Consider the following 16,336-nt stretch of genomic DNA (forward strand, 5'->3'; position numbering starts at 1 on the left):
CTGTTTCGTTCCGTTCTTACGGTTCACGGGGAAAGCCAGCTGCCCGCTGTAGAAACCCTTTTCCACACTCGGGGCGCGGCCACCGACAGGAAGTCCCGCCCCGGATGTGGTGCCTTGCAACCATGGCGGTGCCTGGGGGGACGCGGGCGGTGTGGCTGTTGGTCACCATGCGGGACCTTGCCGCGCGCTGTTCCCTGCATGAGATGACCCCGCCGCGGGACGTACTGCTCTTTCAGCACGAGCGGGGCCGCTTTTTCACAGTCCTCGGGCTGTTCTGCGCCGGCCAGGGCATCTTCTGGGCCTCCCTGGCCGTGGGAGCCTTGGCCCCACCCCCCGTTGTGCAGCCTACGGATGCGGAGTTCCCAGACCGCGGCCGCTCCGACGTGCGCTCTGCGCTCTGGCGCTATGGTCTGGCCATCGGTTGCGGTTCCATCGGTAAGGCGTGGAGTGGCCTCCCACCAAAGGGGATGTATGGTAGCTGTGTATGACCCTCCCTACTTAGGCAAGGGGAATGGGGGTTGGGGGTCTCCCGCCCCTCTAAGGATGGGGAGTAGGCGGGCTACAGCCTGCCCATGTGAGTGTGGGACACTGAAGATGGATGCACCAAGCCTTCAAACAGGCCTAGGCTGAAGTCAGCCTCTCTGCAACCTTGAGCAAATTACTTACGCTCTAGACCTGTTTTCTCATTAAAACCGGGTTATAGACATCTTTTAAGGTTGTTGGGAGGAATCAGTAACACAGGGATCTGGGCTGGGGTATAAGAGGTGTGCAGTAAATGTTACTGTCATCACAGCCTTTTTATTCCTGGGGCACTACATTGCTGCTTAGCTCCCAGTGAAACCCCTCACCCCAGTCTGCTCTTCCTGCAGGTACCCTGGTACTTGCTGCTGGGCTTCTCTTCTCCCTGCGCTCTGTGCGTTCAGTGATGCTACGAGCGGGAGGGAAGCAGGTGACCCTCTCCACTCATGCCCCCTTTGGCTTGGGGGCGCATTTCACTGTTCCCTTGAACCAAGTATCCTGCATGGCCCACCGGGGTGAAGTTCCTGCCATGTTGCCTCTAAAGGTCAAAGGCCGACGCTTCTACTTCCTCTTGGACAAAGCTGGACATTTCCCCAACACGAAACTCTTTGACAACACTGTGGGTGCTTACCGTAGCTTGTGAAAAAAAAAAACCCAGGACACTCACCCCTCTCAGAGGGGAATAAAAACAACCTAGGGATGAGGTGAAAACCAGAGTGACATAAGGGGGCCCAAGATTCAAGAACAGCAAATAAAAGCAGACACCCGAAGGGCAGGCACCTGAATGTACCTCCAAGTTTGGATCTGTCAGTTCTGCCTTTAGTCTTTCCTCCCATCCACCTACCTCCTGTGCTTTCACACTAAGAACTCACTACCAAGATGAAGGGAAAAAATAATATCATATATTGGTATAACAACAGCTGTTAGAAGGGCGATGGAGGGGGCCTATCATCAACTTTCCCTCTTGGAGGGAAAACTGAGGCTCCCAGCATAAACAGCTGGGCCAAGTCGGGGCAAGAGGATCGCAGGCACTTGGGCATGGAGAAATAGGCTGCAGGAAGCAGTCTCATTATGCTTCAGGGGTGGGAAAGGCGTGGCCTGACCAGAACATCTGTTACAGAGCTCCACTCAGGATCCCCCCTCTCCAGAGGCCGGAATGGGATGGTTTCAGATTTCAACTGCATGATCTGGAGCACCAAGACCACACACCACAATACCAGATGCACCCAAGAAGAGTTCTATGAGAGATGGGAACAGGAGTGTGAAGAGTGCAGTCATCTCAATTCTAGTTCCACCCACACATCACTAAACTGCTGTCCGGTGGACAGGCCCTCCAGATGCTTTGCCTCTCACTGGTGAACACCCATCAACCATAGATGTTTCTTTTCTTTCTTTTTTTTCATAGATGTTTCTATGAACCTGTATATCCCTCGGCCTCCCCATCTTTCAGACCCCAGGACCTTACTTCGGCATTGTGTAGGTTGGAGTAAAAATGCAGAGCGGTTCCAGGGGGTGTCCATGGAATTTTCTGGGCTTCTGAGCAGCTGTGAGGTCAAAAAGACAGGTGTGAGAAAGGGGAGCATGTACCCCAAATACTCTTGTCTCCAGGTGTCCTTCAAGGACAACTGATGGGGACAAAAAGGGCATTGTAGGCTCCCCTCTGCAGAGGGAAAGTGTCAGCCCCATGGGGCCAGGCTCCCCGTGTCCCATTACCTAATTGTAGTATTCTGAGAGAGGATGGAGTTGCAGAGAGCACTGGTGCCAAATTGAAGGACACAGGCAGACACTAAGACCAGGAAGATGGCTATAGTTGAGAGGGCCAGTGCGATGCGGAGCCCCAGTGGGCCTCTGTGAGGAGGGAGAGAACAAGCCTTGTGATTGAGGTGAGACCCCTCCCACCTCACAGCCCTGGCCCTCAGTGGAGCAGTCACCTTTGGGAGTCCTCAATGCAGCTGCTGTAGACCCAGAAGAGTAGAAGCAGGAGGCAGCAGAGGGCCAGGAGGCCAGAGGCCCCAGCCACAAAGTAGCAGAGGGAGGGGGCTGAGCCTCCGGATAAGGCCAGGGAGGAATGGTTCAGGGTGGCCACACCATACAGGGGACAGCTGCCACTAAAGGAGGCCTGTGGAGAAAGGTTGCTGAGTCCTAGGCTTCAGGTTCGTGCCTCTCCATGCAGGCTCCTGGCAGGTGTTAGGGATTAGACGTAGGCCAGGGCCACACTGGGAAGTTACTTGCATTATCACTTTTTCTGGGCCAGAACAGGGCCTGCTGTGGGAATCAAACCTGCAGTGGCCAGAAGGATCAGGAAATTGGCAATGGTTTTAAAATACATCGAGCTTCAGAGATGCCTCACAAGTTATGGTCTCCCTTCTACAGAGACCCCAAAGCAAAACCAGATCTTGCGTGACCTAAAAACTACCTCCGATGGTTTCTAACTAGTGCCTACTTTATAGGGATTAAACGAACTGGTTTATTAAGGTTTTCTGGCTGGAGTAAACAATGTAAACCAATGGCTTTACGGTGGTCTTACACAAGCGTTTTCTACGTCGCGTGTTTGTTGCCACGTTGCGTTTGCAACCATCTGGTAACCTGATCATTTCCACCACACTGTGCTTTGGTTCCTGGCTCCCTCAGCACAACAGTATCTGATTTGAGGAAGGCGTGGTTGCAGCCGACATATTTCAAAACTAGAGTAAAGTCAAGCAGCAAATGTCTCCAAGCCGGGCTATGTCTGGTGCTGCTTACACTCGAAAGATTGTCCCTTTGGCGAAAGAATGATCTAAGTATGACCTGGGCGGCGGGAGTGGCAGACCGCTGCCGGCCAGGCTCCCCAGCTCCGAGGAGCCAGCAGCGCCCCCCACCCCTCCACCGCCTACCCATCCAGACCCCACTTCCGGCCCCGCCCCGCAGCCGCACCTGGGTCCGGGTTAGTGTCGCAGCCGCCAAGGCTCCACAAAGGAAGGCGGCGGCATAGAGCACTAGCTCGATGCGCTGTAGGCAGGGGAGGGCCATGGCTTCCTCGCACCCGGAAGCGCGGCCCCGGGAGCAACCGCCCAAGCCCCGCCTCATGCTACGCGCCCTACAAGTGCGGAGACTTCACTTCCGGCGCGGGTTTATTTAGAGACCAGGCGTGCCACCTCAGAGCGGCAGGTACAGCGAGTAGTCCGAGAGCACCCAGCGGCGGGCCGGGCGGCCGGTGCGGCCGATCATGGGCAGCTTCTGCACGTAGCGGGAGGCCGGGCTGGGCCCGTAGGGCGCGGGGAAGGCCGTTTGGAAGAGGCGCCCGCGGCACCGCCTCCCGGCCTGCCGCCCAGCGATAATGAAACGGAAGTGGGGGGCCCCGCGCGGAGCGAAACGGCTCTTCTGAAAGACGTCGCGGGTACCGGCACCGGGACCCTGCTGTCTGGGCGCCCCCCGCGCCCGATGCACGCGCGGCAGCGGCCTGTTGTCAGAGGCGGCGGGCGCAGAGGCCGAAGGAGGGCCGCTGCCCCGCGGGCTCTCGTCGCCCTGCGGGCTAACCATGGCGTTAGCTGTCAGCTGCGGCATCTTCCGTACCGAGTCTGGGGCCGCTGCTGGCTCCTTCTTGTCCCCGGGGGGCCGGGGGGCCGTGGGCGCCGGCTGACCCGTGCCGAAGCGGGTGGCCAAACTGTCACCGAAGAAAGCATAGAGCTCTCGGTAGATGTCCGCCAAGGTCACTGAAGGGGAAGGTTCTTCCGGCCCCGCGCCTCCTGGCGGCAATGGGAGGCCAGACCCAAAGCCTGGCTCTGCGCTGCCCCCGGAAGGAGACTCCTGCAGGAGAAGGCTGTCCCAGGGGAGGTCGTCCGCACGCCGGCACCCCCTGCAACCGGGGCCCCTCTTGCTGGGGAATGCTGCCTGGGCCTTCATCTTCAGCAGCCGCTCCACGGCCACCTATAAGGGCAGAGGGGTTAGGATACTCAAGGACTAGGAGGAACCCGGGCCCATGCAGTATTCCAGCGTAAGCCTGCTGAACTCCTGCACGGGAGGGAGGCGGGAAGGGGCTGGCACTCACCAGAATGGCTCCGTAGACCTTGTGCCCATCTGCTTTAACCTGGGCATTAGATACTGAATAGTCATCCAGCACAGCCTGCAAATTGGTCCAGTAAGTGGACAGGTGTGGGTAGAGGACTCGTTCTACTGCCTGGAAGGGAGAGGGATGCAGTGAGGGCCTCTTTGATGCTTACTGCCCTTCCAGTATGCTTTCCAACAAAACCTTTTATCTCTGACACTGGACAGGACTCAGTCCTCCTAAATTCCCTGCCTGGCATTTATGTGGAACCTACATTTATGTGGAACCTACTGTATACCCAAGCCTTCACTAAGCACTGGGAATGAAGATCGGATACGAAGACAAACAGTATAAAATGACCTCACTATAACTGACATGCTGTATCACTGACATAAGGGCAACGAGGGTATTTTGTTGGTCAACTGCTACCCTAAAGCCATCAATAGACAAGTGCTGTCTTTTGGGGGGGGGGGCTTTGATGGATCAGGGGCTTTGGTTAGTCACCCACAGCCCAAGGATTTGGAAATGTTGACAAAGTGACAGTTCCTAGGAGCATGTAACTTGCTGCAGACTCAAGATATATGAAAGCTTAAATGATTCTGTAACTATGGTACTTTAAAATCAAACCAATAATAAAAGCATGCCAAAATTTACAATGTCTACAGGCATTCAAGAAAAAAAAGCATCTCAATATTAAACATTAAAAAAAAACCCCACACCCTTTCTACCTCGTTCTATAAGGCCAATGTAACCCTGACCCTAAAACCAAACAAGGACAGTGTATGAGGGGAAACAATTGATTTCACTCGACTATAAAGAAGTCCTTTAAAATTTTAGTAAACAACAGTTTTTAGAAAATGCATTCCATTGCAATCAAGTTTTGGATCTTTTTAAAGATTATACCACGACCAAAGTTTATCCTAGAAATGTAAAGATGGTCTACTGTCAGAAAACCCCAGCCCCTGCCTGGCGCTCCATGGCAGCGGCTGAGAGCCGACTCCCCTACCGTCTGCGTGCCTCACTGCACTTCCTCTGCAGCCGTGTCCCACATGCCCAATAATGGCTGCAATCCTGAGAAATCTGGTGTCAAAACTGAAGACAGACACACAGAAGAAAAATCCACTACCTTCGAAAGAAAAGAACTACTGACAATGAAGGCTGCACCTGCCTCTCCCATCTGCCTGCCTGGGTGGCAGGGAAGGAAAAGAACTTGCAAGGAAGAAGCTGGGAGAAGTGACAGGAAATTCAGAGTCAAAACCAAGCTGGTCCAAGGTGTCCTGCATGCTGTAAAATGTAGTCTAAAAAGAGTACCATTTTTTCTTGTTCAAATGATTTTAATTATTGGAATGCACAATTTTTAATATGCAAATAAATGTTTAAAGCGGGGGGGGGGGAGAATCTCTGCATACAACTAATCACATTTACCGATAAAGCAGAGAAACCGATTCATTTCAAAAGGTAAAGAAAAAGCACTTGATGTCCCAGCTGGTGTGGCTCAGTGGATTGAGTGCTGGCCAGTGAACCCAAAGGTCGCTGGTTGGGTTCCCAGTCAGGGCACATGCCTGGTTGTAGGCAGGGTCCTCAGCTGGGGGCAAGCAAGAGGCAACTGATTGCTTTATCTCTTGCATACTGATGTTTCCCTCTCTCCCTCCCTTACCCTCTCTCTAAAAGTAAATAAAATCTTTTTAAAGAAGTTTTTTTAAAGCACTTGATAAAAGTTCAACACAAATTAATGATAAGAACATAATTTTCTTGATCTGAGAAAGGTTACCTATAAACTCACAAAGTAAACAGCCTCAATGGGAAAGATAATTAGCAATTCTTTCAACACTGAAAATGAGAAAAGTTGCCTGTTATCTTATGTAAAATGGTATTAGGGGTCCTAGCAATGAAATTATAAGAAGAAATTAAAGGCATAAGGTTTAGAAGAGATGCAATAAAGCTATCATTATTTGTAAATGATACGATTGATCTACATTAAAAGCCCCGAAGAATCTATAGACGGAAAGGACAGTTCAGTAAAGCAGCAGAATCAGGACGCACGGCAGCTGCTTCTACACACCACGAAAAGAAGACAGCATCACAGCAGCAACAGAGAACAGTGAGATTCTGGGATGAAATTTAGTAAAGTATATTTAGTAAACGAAATTTATTTAGTAAATTTAGGTTTTCTTCAGGGAAAGTTATGAAAGGATCCTGAAAGAGTGAAAGACCTAAAAAAAAAGGACATAAGCCCTGGCTGGTGTAGCTCAGTGGATTAAGCACGGGCCTGCAAACCAAAGGATCTCGATTCCATTCCCAGTCAGGGCACTTGCCTGGGTCGCGGGCCAGTTCCCAGCAGAGGACGCACGAGAGGCAACCATACATTGACATTTCTCTCCCTCTCCTTCCCTTCCCCTCTAAAGATAAATAAACAAAATCTTTTAAAAAATTGTTTTGGAATTTTTAAAAAAAGGACATATATTTGTGGACAAAAAGAATGACTAATGATGTCAATTGTCTCAAAAACTGATCTAACAGATTCGGTGAGATTCCCATGAAAATCTCAGTGGCATCGAACAGAGTTTATCCCAGGCAGGCACGAGTGGTTCAGCAGAAAAATCCATCCCCAGAACCGGTGAAATTCTCAGAACTAAGATAAATAATCATTGGCTGGTCGATACAGACGCTAAACAGGTACTGACAAGCTCAATGCTCAACTCCTATCTAAAATACACTCAATACAAGAGGAATGACGGGTAGTTCTTTAACATGATAAGTTAGAATGAGCAGGAATTTATGAATTCATATGTTAATATCTGCCATGTGGGACTTTTGAAAGGATAAAGTGTTTGTACACAGAAAGTCAGTAAGCCAATGGCACTCCAATAAATTCAATAAAAATAAGCAAATAAATAAAAAGAAAAAATGGCTCTGGCTGGTGTGGCTCAGTAGATTAAGTGCCGGCCCACACAGACCAAAAGGTTGCTGGTTCGATTCCCCACCAGGGCACATGCCTGGGTTGCAAAAGGCAGGCCAAGCCGTGCAAAAGGCAACCAACTAATGATTCTACCACACACTGATGTTTCTCTCTCTTTCTCCCTCCTCCTCTCTCTCAAAAAATAAAAATAAAAACATAGAAATATCTAATTAACTTGGATAGTTCTAATTAGAAATACCTAATTTAAAATGGCATTAAAAAAATAGGCCATCACTGAGGTCTATGCCAAGAACTCAATACACAGCAGCAGCAAGCACACACCATCTTACGACAAAAGACACATGAATACTCTTTTTCTAATGACAAACGGGAGCTCTGATAGCTCTGTGAGAAAGGCCAGGGTCCTCACCTTCCAGCCCAGGGCGTGCAGCCCCACCACAGCCCCGTAGTGAGAGCAGAGAGGCCGCACAGGGTCTGCCAGCACCTTCTGAAGGGAGAGCAGGATCTGCTGATACAGCCCACTCACAAGGTCCCCATGCGTCCTGTGGGAGCAACATGCAGTCAGAGGGGACGAGGCACAGCGCTGCCCACTGTGATTCAAGTCACAGCAGAGGAAACAGCACTTGTCTGGCACTCTGGGGTAAATGAACAAGGTGGCCAGGGATGACGTGCCTGGGACCTGAAGGCTGAAAGACAAAAGCCTTGGTGTACGTGTCACCCATTTGTAGAATCCCAGTGTGCCCAGGGTGCTGACTAGGAGGCTTTCAACACAGAGCCTCAAAGCCTGCACGTTAACCCCACCTCCCTACCCCAACCCACTCAGCTCTCCGCCCAGCAACTACCAGAAGATGTGGCTGAGAAGGAGGGCTGCCCCATCTCGCAGAGTCCAGTGGTCATTCAGGGGGTTGATGGAGGCCGCCAGTGGCTCCAGGACGCAGTAGAGGACACTGCCCACCAGGGAGCGGACGTAGGGCCCCAAGCAGAGGTGTGGGTTCCGAACCAGGCTTCTTGCCACTTGCAAGAGCCGGTGTAGCTGCTCCAAATCGTGGCTCACAGATTTCACCTGTTAGTAGGAGAGGGTTGCTTAGGGGGATGCAGGGGTGCACAGCAGCCTGCCGTTCTGATGGCACCTGCCATAAGTCCTACATACTGCTGGGTCAGCGCCTCCCCCCCAGAACATTCTCCCCTGCCCCAGCCTGCTCACTCACCCCACTGACCACATAAACAAAGTAAGGCAGGAGCGCTGCGATCTTGGAGTTGGTCTGCAGGTCCTGGAGAGCAATCTGAAAAGGGAGGGGCCAGACTGCGCTGCATCTACCAGCCCCAGGTAGCAAGCCATCTTTTTTTTTTTTAAAGGTCAGTTTGGCGCATATATACTACAGTTTTAAATGTTTATACTGTGGCCCTGACTGGTGTGGCTCAGTGGATGGTGTGAACCCAAAGGCTGCTGGTTTGATTCTCAGTCAGGGCACATGCCTGGGTTGCAGGTCGGGTCCCCAGTAGGGGACTCGTGAGAGGCAACCACACAAAGATGTTTCTCTCCCTCTCTTTCTCGCTCCCCTCCCCGCTCTCTAAAAATAAATAAAATTAAAAAAAAATAAAAACTGGTTTTTATTTTTTAAAAAATAACCCTAAAACAGAGGCCACATGGTTGAGCAGACCACCAAATGAACCCTCATCTGAACTGAACAGAACAAGACTGACTAGCAGGGCCTGTGGAGCCCCAGAGGCCAAGCAGCAGGGGCTGGTATCAGGCCTGGGGACGAAGGGACGAAGGACTGAAGAGCAGGCCTGGCCAGCAGTGTTGATGCTGCACTTAGCCCCAGGTCAACAGACACTCCAAGAGCAGTCTCTGGACTTCAGGAGTGGGGAGACCAATCACTTGAGCCCCCATAGGGCCCTGCTGAGCTGCCACTTCCCCTGAGGGACAGTCTCCCAGAGCAGGAAGGGGAGTCAGTCCTCCGGGAGGACCAGTCTCCGAGCGCCACACCTCCCTGCACAGAGCAGCTCCTACACACATCAGTCAGTGTGGAGGGGACAGCACGCAAGTATCTGAAAGAATTTCACATGAATGTGGAAGCGGCACTGCGTGTCCCAAATCGGGACGCACTCACTCACCTTCATCAGCTGTGGATCGTCCCCTAGGACAGCCCGAGTCACTTGCTGGTAGTACTTGAGAAGGTCATCGGTCAGTGAAGACACAGCGCTGGGCACTGCAAGACGATGGGCAGGAGGCAGTCAGGATGGAGCACCCATGCCTCTCTCAGCCCCTCTTGCCTGCCCACCCCCCCACACGCACCCCCAAGGGGCCTGTTCAGACAGGACTCCCAGAGCACAGAGCCACGGCCAGCCATTCTCAGCAGCCTGACCTCACAAGCCCTCCACAACTCTGTGCCCTTTATGCTGCCTCCCACCCGTTTTCTGCCAGGCAAATTCCTGCTCACTCCTTAAGCCCTAAGCTCTGCTCAGCAGACTCTGGAAGTGAGCAGAGCCCCTCCGGGACCCCAGCGTGCTGGCACCCAACATGCAGCTTTGTGATTGGTTACCAGTCAGTGCTCCCATCTCCAGCTCTGAGCCCTCTGGAGAGACCAGTGCCCACTCAGAACAGGGTGTCCATAAATACTTGTCAGATAAAGACTCAGGGGTGTAGAGGCACCAGCCACACCTCCTAAGGGAAGAAGGTTCAACCAGAGGGCCTGTTCCCCACAGGACACCTTACCTGATCCTTGAGGTGCCAGGTTCCCTTTGCCATCTAGGTAGGAGACATGGACTAGAACCAGAGCAGAGACACAGCTCAGCCTGTGGCTTTGCTCCCTTTGCCCACCCACCACTCTGAGTTGTCAGCCCATGAGGGACCCCAGTATTCACCTCTCACAGCCGTCTCGGCACAGCCTTTGGGGATGTTGGTGGCCAGGGCCAGCTCCACCAGGTTCACCTCTCGGTCTTCGGGGAAGTAGAGCTCACCCTCCCTGGCGGGGCGCAGAGGCAGCACCTCCTGGGATCCATAACCACACACGGCCTGAGCACGGAGAGGATTGCAGAGCAGGCTGAACCCGGGGAGGAAAGAGGCACTCTCCCGACCAGGACAGGGAGCCTCGTTTGAGGGGAGTGCAGAAACACTGAGAAAAGGGGGATGCCTGCAGCTTCAGGCCCACCTCTGGGAACCTGGCCGAAGCATCCAGTGCTCACGAGGTCAAGAGGCAGAACATGGTTCCTCCTCCCAGATCCATCAGGCCTCTGAGTCCCGGCCCCAGGCCACTGGTCCTCTTCCTCACACTCACCCAACTTTGAAAACAGCACTGTCTTCTGAACATGACCTTCTCCCCTCAACTCCCTGGCCCAGAGCAGCTAGCTGTGCAGGACATCCTGACACCCACACTGTGCTCAGGCTCCTCCCTCACCCGAATGCCCTCTCTTCTCCTCCCGGCTCCATCTATCCCGAGTTTCCCTTGATGGGCCAGCTCAAGTCCCATCTCTTTTGAAGCCTTAAACTCCTGGCCCCTGTGGCCTCCTGTCCCTCTGTTCTGAACTCACAGACGATAGGGGCCTGAGCCCGGCCCCTATCCTCCGGTTGTTCTGAGCTTTCCTCCTGTGTGTATTTGGTCTCCAGGTCTCGCAGCACTGCCAGCCCCGAGCTTGGCATACAGGCAGGCTTATGCCAGCTGAGCCCTCTGCAGCCTGTGCCCCACTCACCTCCACGCTGCTCCATCTGAGAGCCCTGTTGAAATCTTCCACGGTCAGCTTCCGTCGTTTGGTGTGTTTCATGAACTGAGAGCTATTCTGGGAGGGAAGGGACAGAGTCAGGGGACAGGGAGCAGAGTGTGCAGGGCCCCCAGTGCAGAGAGGCAGCCTGGGGAGGAGGCAAAAAGGATACCAGACCAGCAACCAAAGGATACCAATCCAGAAAGTCTGGATTGCAGCTCAGCTCTTATGCAGACAACACCCAAGGTCACACAGTCCCTCTCTGGGCCTTGGTCTCTCACATGCAGGATGTGGCTATGAACCTGCCTGGATGCCCAGCAGGGCTGCTGTGAGGAGCACACGAGCTGACACCCAGTGAATGCTATCTGCAGGAAGGGGAGCCCTGGGAAGGGCAGGACAGCCCTCACTGTATTCCCTCAAAGCACAGAGCGGCTGCCCGACCTGCTTAGTGAGTAAACCCCCACGGGAGGGGGTAGCCGAAGAGAGCTGGGGGTACTGGGCGTGGGGAGTACATACCTGGGTGGCCTCCCGAAGACGGTAGCACACATCCTCTGCGAGCAGGGCCGCCACCTCATCGCTCAGTTCCAGGCCTGTGCTCTCTGCCATGAGTCGGACTGACTCCCGAGGGATCTCCACAAACCGCCGCTCTTCCCGTTCTGACATGGCCCCGGTGGAGCTGGGAGTGCGGAGGGAAGGTCTGAAAAGCCACTCATCCCCCTCAGCCCAGGATCCTGACTCAAGGCCTTCGGAACCAGTCTTGCAGCTCCTGCTCCAAAACCCACAACCAAGGCACTATGAAGGCTCTGAGTGTCCAGGTGAGGAAACTGAGACTCAGAGCAACAGATCTGAACTGGGCCAGAGGGCAGACCACAGTGACACCTGAGAAAGTGTCCGGCCTTGGAATCCACAGAACTGGGTCCCAGCCCTGTCCCACTACTTCCTATGCAAAGTTGGCTGAGACCTTCACCAGTCCGAGCAACTGGTGTCCTCAACTGTAAGTCAAGGTAATAACCCCTTCCCTCTAGAACTCACAGGGTTGAGCACAGAATGAGATGATGTATGAGGAAGTCAGGGGCCAATACGCCACGCAAATGGAAGACGTTATCACCCTTCACTATGAACAAAAACCTCATGCCTTCTGATTCTTGCTACAACCACTATCTATTAAATCTTGATGAAAAAACCCACTCTACCTGGCATTCCCTTGCTCAGAAATCTTCACTACTTCCCCACTGATTATAAAAGGTCAGCCCAAACTCCCCAGTGTGACACTCTGTGTTTGGTCCCAAGTCCCCAGAGCAGTTCCAACTGATTGCTCCTCCCAGTGAGTCAGACCTGGTGTCTCCCAGCCTGCCTAAGCCCCACCCCATGCTCAGGCTTATCTGCCGACCCCTCCACTCCAAGGCCCCAAGGCCCCCACACCCTCCTCTTTGCTAGGACCAACCCAGTCTCTCCTTTGAGGTCTGCCTGATCCATCTGCCATTTGGGACAGTCAGGCTTTTCATAGCTGGGTTTTTACCTATGTGTCTGGTCTTCCCCAGTTTGGCTGTGAGGCCTAAAAGTAGGCACCTGCTCTTCTGTGATACAGCAGAATAAGAATCTAACAAAACTGTGGTTGTAACTACCACCCTGCAACACAGTTAGAAGATAGGTCCCCATGAGCCGACGTGAGGCATCAGCCCCATGGGCATCAAGGCTGAGCTCTACCGTGAGGCACGCAGGCCCTGCCCCACGCCGCTCCTCTCCGCCTGAACTCACAGGGTCACCAGGACCTCCAGGTTTCTAAACCCCGTGGGTGTCCTACCGGCCTCCCTGCAGCTTTTCTCCCGATGGTCCCCATGGCCCTGGGAATAAATAAAGGACAAACCATGGCTCCGAGGCCCTGCATGTGAGCCTACTTCTGCCGTACCTCTTCCCACTCTATCTCAGGTTCTGCGTTCCTGCCCGTGGTCTCTTTTCATTTCCTCAAACACCTGATTTTTGGGTGGCCATACATTCTGTTTCCTCCACTTGAAATGCTCTCCTGCACCCAGATCCCTTGGTCTAGTGAATGCTGATGTGCTTCTGCAGATGTCAGTTCAAACATCACTTGCTCAGGGAAGTCTCCTCAGACCCCCACAATGTCCCAGTACTTTGTCTTCAAAGCAGTTATCAGTTTGTAATTATATATTTGTGTAACTTTTAAAAAAGATTTTACTTTTAGAGAGAGCGGAAGGGGGAAAGAGAGGGGAAGAGAAACATTGATGTGCCAGAGAAACATCAATCAGTTGCCTCTCACACCCCCAACCCAGGCTTGTGCCCTGACCAGGGAATGGAACCTGCCAACCTTTCAGTTTGCAGGATGAGGCCCGACCAATCAGGGCAGTGCAACTTTTTGATTAATGCCCACCTCCCCACCAGACTGTAAGCTCCAAGCCAGCAAGGATCAGGCCTGTTTGCTCACCTTTGCATCCCTAGCAGTCAGCCACAGTGTGAGCACATAATACGCCCTCAAGAAACACCTGCTGAAAAAATGAATAAAGAAAAGCTATTTTTCTAAGCACATGCCATGCCTGAGGCTTTTACCCTCGTTAACAAAAAGATGGGTATTATGTAAGCATTGTGTCTGTTTCACAGCCAAGGAAATTATATCCCCGTGAGGGAATATGTTAAAATGACTTTTCCAAGATGATCCGGCGATCACGTAAGGAACAGGTACTCAAACCCTTGTTCTTAACCGTCAGGACTGGCGGGCTGGGTGGGAAACAAGGCCTGAATTCCCAGCGCGAATATCTGGCGCTGGGAGACCCGCCAATAGATAACTGTTAAGTCTCTGCCTCCCCATCTGTGAAATGGGAGCACGAGTCCTGTGCCGCGAAGGCGTGGAGGGAGTTTCCTTATTTTGTGCCCACATTAACACCCACAAAGTCCGGCCTCGGAACAAGATCTCCCGCTCAACCTCCCCTCGGCATCCTCAGCCACTAGCCACATTGGTAAGGAAGCGTGGGAACTGACCTCTACCAGCCGCGGTGCTGCGCATCCTCCCACCCAGCTTCACTCATCCTAGATCCTGAGGTGGTGGGGTGCAGGAGGTCAAGGGTTACCGAACTTGGGTCACGTGGTCAGCGAAGGGGGCGGGCACCCAGGACTGCGGGGGGGGGTGTCTAAGGCGGGTCGGAGTGTACAGTCCGCAACAGGACGGGGAGTCCTTGGGCCTGCTCACCTGAAGGCTCCGGCAGGCGAAGGTGGCTACGCAGACAGCAGCGACAGCTGCAGCAGCTCTTCCCTCTCACCCCGTTCACACTAATTCCCTCTCTGAACCTACAGGCCCCGCACTCCACCAGCACACCCAATCTGCGAGCACCTTGCGAAGTTCCCGCCCCTCAGAGGTCTCCCAGCCACACGATTGGCCGCTGTGAAAGATCCAGGCGCCTGGAGGTCACGTGACCCTAAAGAATAGTACTTCTTAAAGCCACAGCTCTTGGGAGTTCGGGGAGTAGGTGTGTATGGCTTGGTATACGTTTTAATAACCATGTTCTCAAGGAAGGCGTCCCCGATCCCATAGTCTTGTCTATACCTCTTGTCGGAAACTGATAGTTTCCGAGTACTTGCACTTACGCAACTGCAGCAAAACTTTAGACTTTGATGCTTGGCTTAGTTTTCCTGTTCGCTTAGTGGAGCTCAATTTACCTCTCCCACATCACCTGCCGTTTACCCTTCAAAGAATGGATGAGGCTCCTAGTAGGTATTCTCTGGGGCAGAAGGGTCTTCAGACTTGGCCAAACCCACGTGCAAGCTCCAGACTCCAGGGCTTTGCTCATCCGGATACCCTACCTTGTATCTGTCCAATAAGCTAAATATAAGCCCGCACCTACCTCGCAGGCTTCTTTGATGGTTTTACACGCACACATTTCCCCAAATTTGGGCAATTCTCAACTGAGAAACAAGTGGCCTTATTGAGTAAAGGATGATACTTGGAGTCAGACCAAGCCGGGTTCAAATTCTAACATCGCTTTTGAGCAAATTACCCAACCACATTTCCCTCCACCATCTACAAGCTGGGCAATAATACCCATTACAGTTACTGCAGATTGAGATGTCTGTGAAAGCACTCTGCGGGGTTGGTGGTTGAACTTTCACTTGTGCATCATGAGGCAGAGAGTAAATTAATTCCTTTATGTTCACTCAAGATGGGATAGTTTGCATGGGCTATTCTTTATAGAATGGAGCTTTCTGCAGGGGAGTGGGCATGGATGTAATAACCTCACTTTTCCTATCAGGGCAGATGCTGCTGCCTCTAGAAAAGATCCTCCGAGACCAGGGCTGGGAAAGCCAGATGGATGCGATTGGAGTTGCCATGGTAACACAACCCTATGACCCTGCTGAGTATCTTCCAATCACGTTCAGAATGGCACTTGACAGTTTTAGTATTGTGCTTGAACGCTGGGGTATCTGTGCACCTCTGCACGAGGGGAAGGACTGAGGTCCTGGATCTGAGATCAGCCCAGTGGAATCTGGGCTGCCGGTAGAGCTCCTTGCTAAAATGTCATGGATACAGACAGCCTTTGGATGTAAACTAGAGGCAGTAACACCCCTATCCACTTGCTACATCCAAAAATGTCATCGCTAAACATCCCCTGGGGACAAAAATCACCTCAGATGACTATCACTGCTTTATAGTCATTGTCTAATAGGAATTATGATCGAGTTGAATGCCTATCAAGGACCAGGCTCTGTGCCAGCCACTTGCGTTATACTAAGTCCTCACTGAATGCTGTGGTAGGTTCTGCAACTTTAAGTAAAATGACATATAAGAAAATCAATGTTAGGACAGACTGACATGAAAGTAAGTTGCTAAGGAATCTCATCAGTGTTATAATGAAACGATGCTGAACAGAACAATGTTGAAAGAAACGACATTACTCAAGGTCCTGCTGTATGATCTCTGCCGGGAGCAGCAACCACCCAAAGAGGGTGGTATGCCCATTTTACCATGAAAAAACTTAAAGCCACCTGACTGAGACCAAAGCCAGTTGTTCTGTGTCAGTCCAAATACCAAGCTTTCTACTGCACAGCTGTGCTTCCCAAGCAAGTCAAGGAAAGCTGCAAATGGAAAGAACTGACTGAGATCTGCTAGATCAGGCAGTGAGCAGGCAGGCTGGGAAAAGGCACGCCAAGGTAGACAAACAGTA

General features: G+C 52.4%; 3 protein-coding genes across 8 annotated transcripts; 1 reads left to right on the top strand and 2 right to left on the bottom strand.

Annotated features, from left to right (window-relative positions):
• Positions 1-83: 83 nt before the first annotated feature.
• TMEM223 (transmembrane protein 223) lies at positions 84-1,315 on the top strand. The gene is made up of 2 exons (XM_037140247.2): positions 84-435; positions 870-1,315. The coding sequence occupies exons 1-2, from the start codon at positions 105-107 to the stop codon at positions 1,160-1,162; spliced, it is 624 nt and encodes a 207-aa protein (XP_036996142.2). The 5' UTR covers positions 84-104; the 3' UTR covers positions 1,163-1,315.
• Positions 1,316-1,399: 84 nt separating this feature from the next.
• On the bottom strand, positions 1,400-3,587 carry TMEM179B (transmembrane protein 179B). The gene is made up of 5 exons (XM_037140245.2): positions 3,433-3,587; positions 2,451-2,638; positions 2,233-2,367; positions 1,985-2,063; positions 1,400-1,757 (listed from the first exon to the last, which is right to left on the bottom strand). Exons 1-5 carry the CDS (start codon positions 3,583-3,585, stop codon positions 1,596-1,598), a joined length of 717 nt encoding a protein of 238 aa, XP_036996140.2. The 5' UTR covers positions 3,586-3,587; the 3' UTR covers positions 1,400-1,595.
• Positions 3,588-3,596: 9 nt separating this feature from the next.
• On the bottom strand, positions 3,597-14,517 carry TAF6L (TATA-box binding protein associated factor 6 like). Of its 6 annotated transcripts, none has more exons than XM_037140238.2 (12): positions 14,368-14,517; positions 13,609-13,666; positions 11,682-11,841; positions 11,157-11,243; positions 10,332-10,482; positions 10,183-10,233; positions 9,582-9,676; positions 8,672-8,746; positions 8,306-8,526; positions 7,873-8,005; positions 4,547-4,675; positions 3,597-4,425 (listed from the first exon to the last, which is right to left on the bottom strand). In XM_037140238.2, exons 2-12 carry the CDS (start codon positions 13,614-13,616, stop codon positions 3,655-3,657), a joined length of 1,881 nt encoding a protein of 626 aa, XP_036996133.1. In that variant the 5' UTR covers positions 13,617-13,666; positions 14,368-14,517; the 3' UTR covers positions 3,597-3,654. The 6 variants fall into 6 exon arrangements, with proteins under 6 accessions (XP_036996133.1, XP_036996131.1, XP_036996134.1 ...); XM_037140236.2 differs by having other exon boundaries at positions 13,609-13,669; XM_037140239.2 differs by lacking the exon at positions 14,368-14,517 and adding an exon at positions 14,160-14,299.
• Positions 14,518-16,336: the final 1,819 nt, after the last annotated feature.

Source organism: Artibeus jamaicensis, unplaced genomic scaffold (assembly GCF_021234435.1).
Source record: "Artibeus jamaicensis isolate MK-2021 breed Jamaican fruit bat unplaced genomic scaffold, CSHL_Jam_final scaffold_614, whole genome shotgun sequence".
Taxonomy (NCBI): domain Eukaryota; kingdom Metazoa; phylum Chordata; class Mammalia; order Chiroptera; family Phyllostomidae; genus Artibeus; species Artibeus jamaicensis.

Coding starts and splice junctions, on each gene's coding strand:
- TMEM223 (XM_037140247.2), top strand. CDS start 105: ATGTGGTGCCTTGCAACCATGGCGGTGCCTGGGGGGACGCGGGCGGTG. Junction 436..869: donor CATCGGTTGCGGTTCCATCG/GTAAGGCGTGGA, acceptor CTCTTCCTGCAG/GTACCCTGGTACTTGCTGCT.
- TMEM179B (XM_037140245.2), bottom strand. CDS start 3,585: ATGAGGCGGGGCTTGGGCGGTTGCTCCCGGGGCCGCGCTTCCGGGTGC. Junction 2,639..3,432: donor CGACACTAACCCGGACCCAG/GTGCGGCTGCGG, acceptor CTTTCTCCACAG/GCCTCCTTTAGTGGCAGCTG. Junction 2,064..2,232: donor TCTCAGAATACTACAATTAG/GTAATGGGACAC, acceptor TTGACCTCACAG/CTGCTCAGAAGCCCAGAAAA.
- TAF6L (XM_037140238.2), bottom strand. Junction 11,244..11,681: donor GTCTTCGGGAGGCCACCCAG/GTATGTACTCCC, acceptor CTTCCCTCCCAG/AATAGCTCTCAGTTCATGAA. Junction 8,747..9,581: donor ACGATCCACAGCTGATGAAG/GTGAGTGAGTGC, acceptor CTCCCTTTTCAG/ATTGCTCTCCAGGACCTGCA.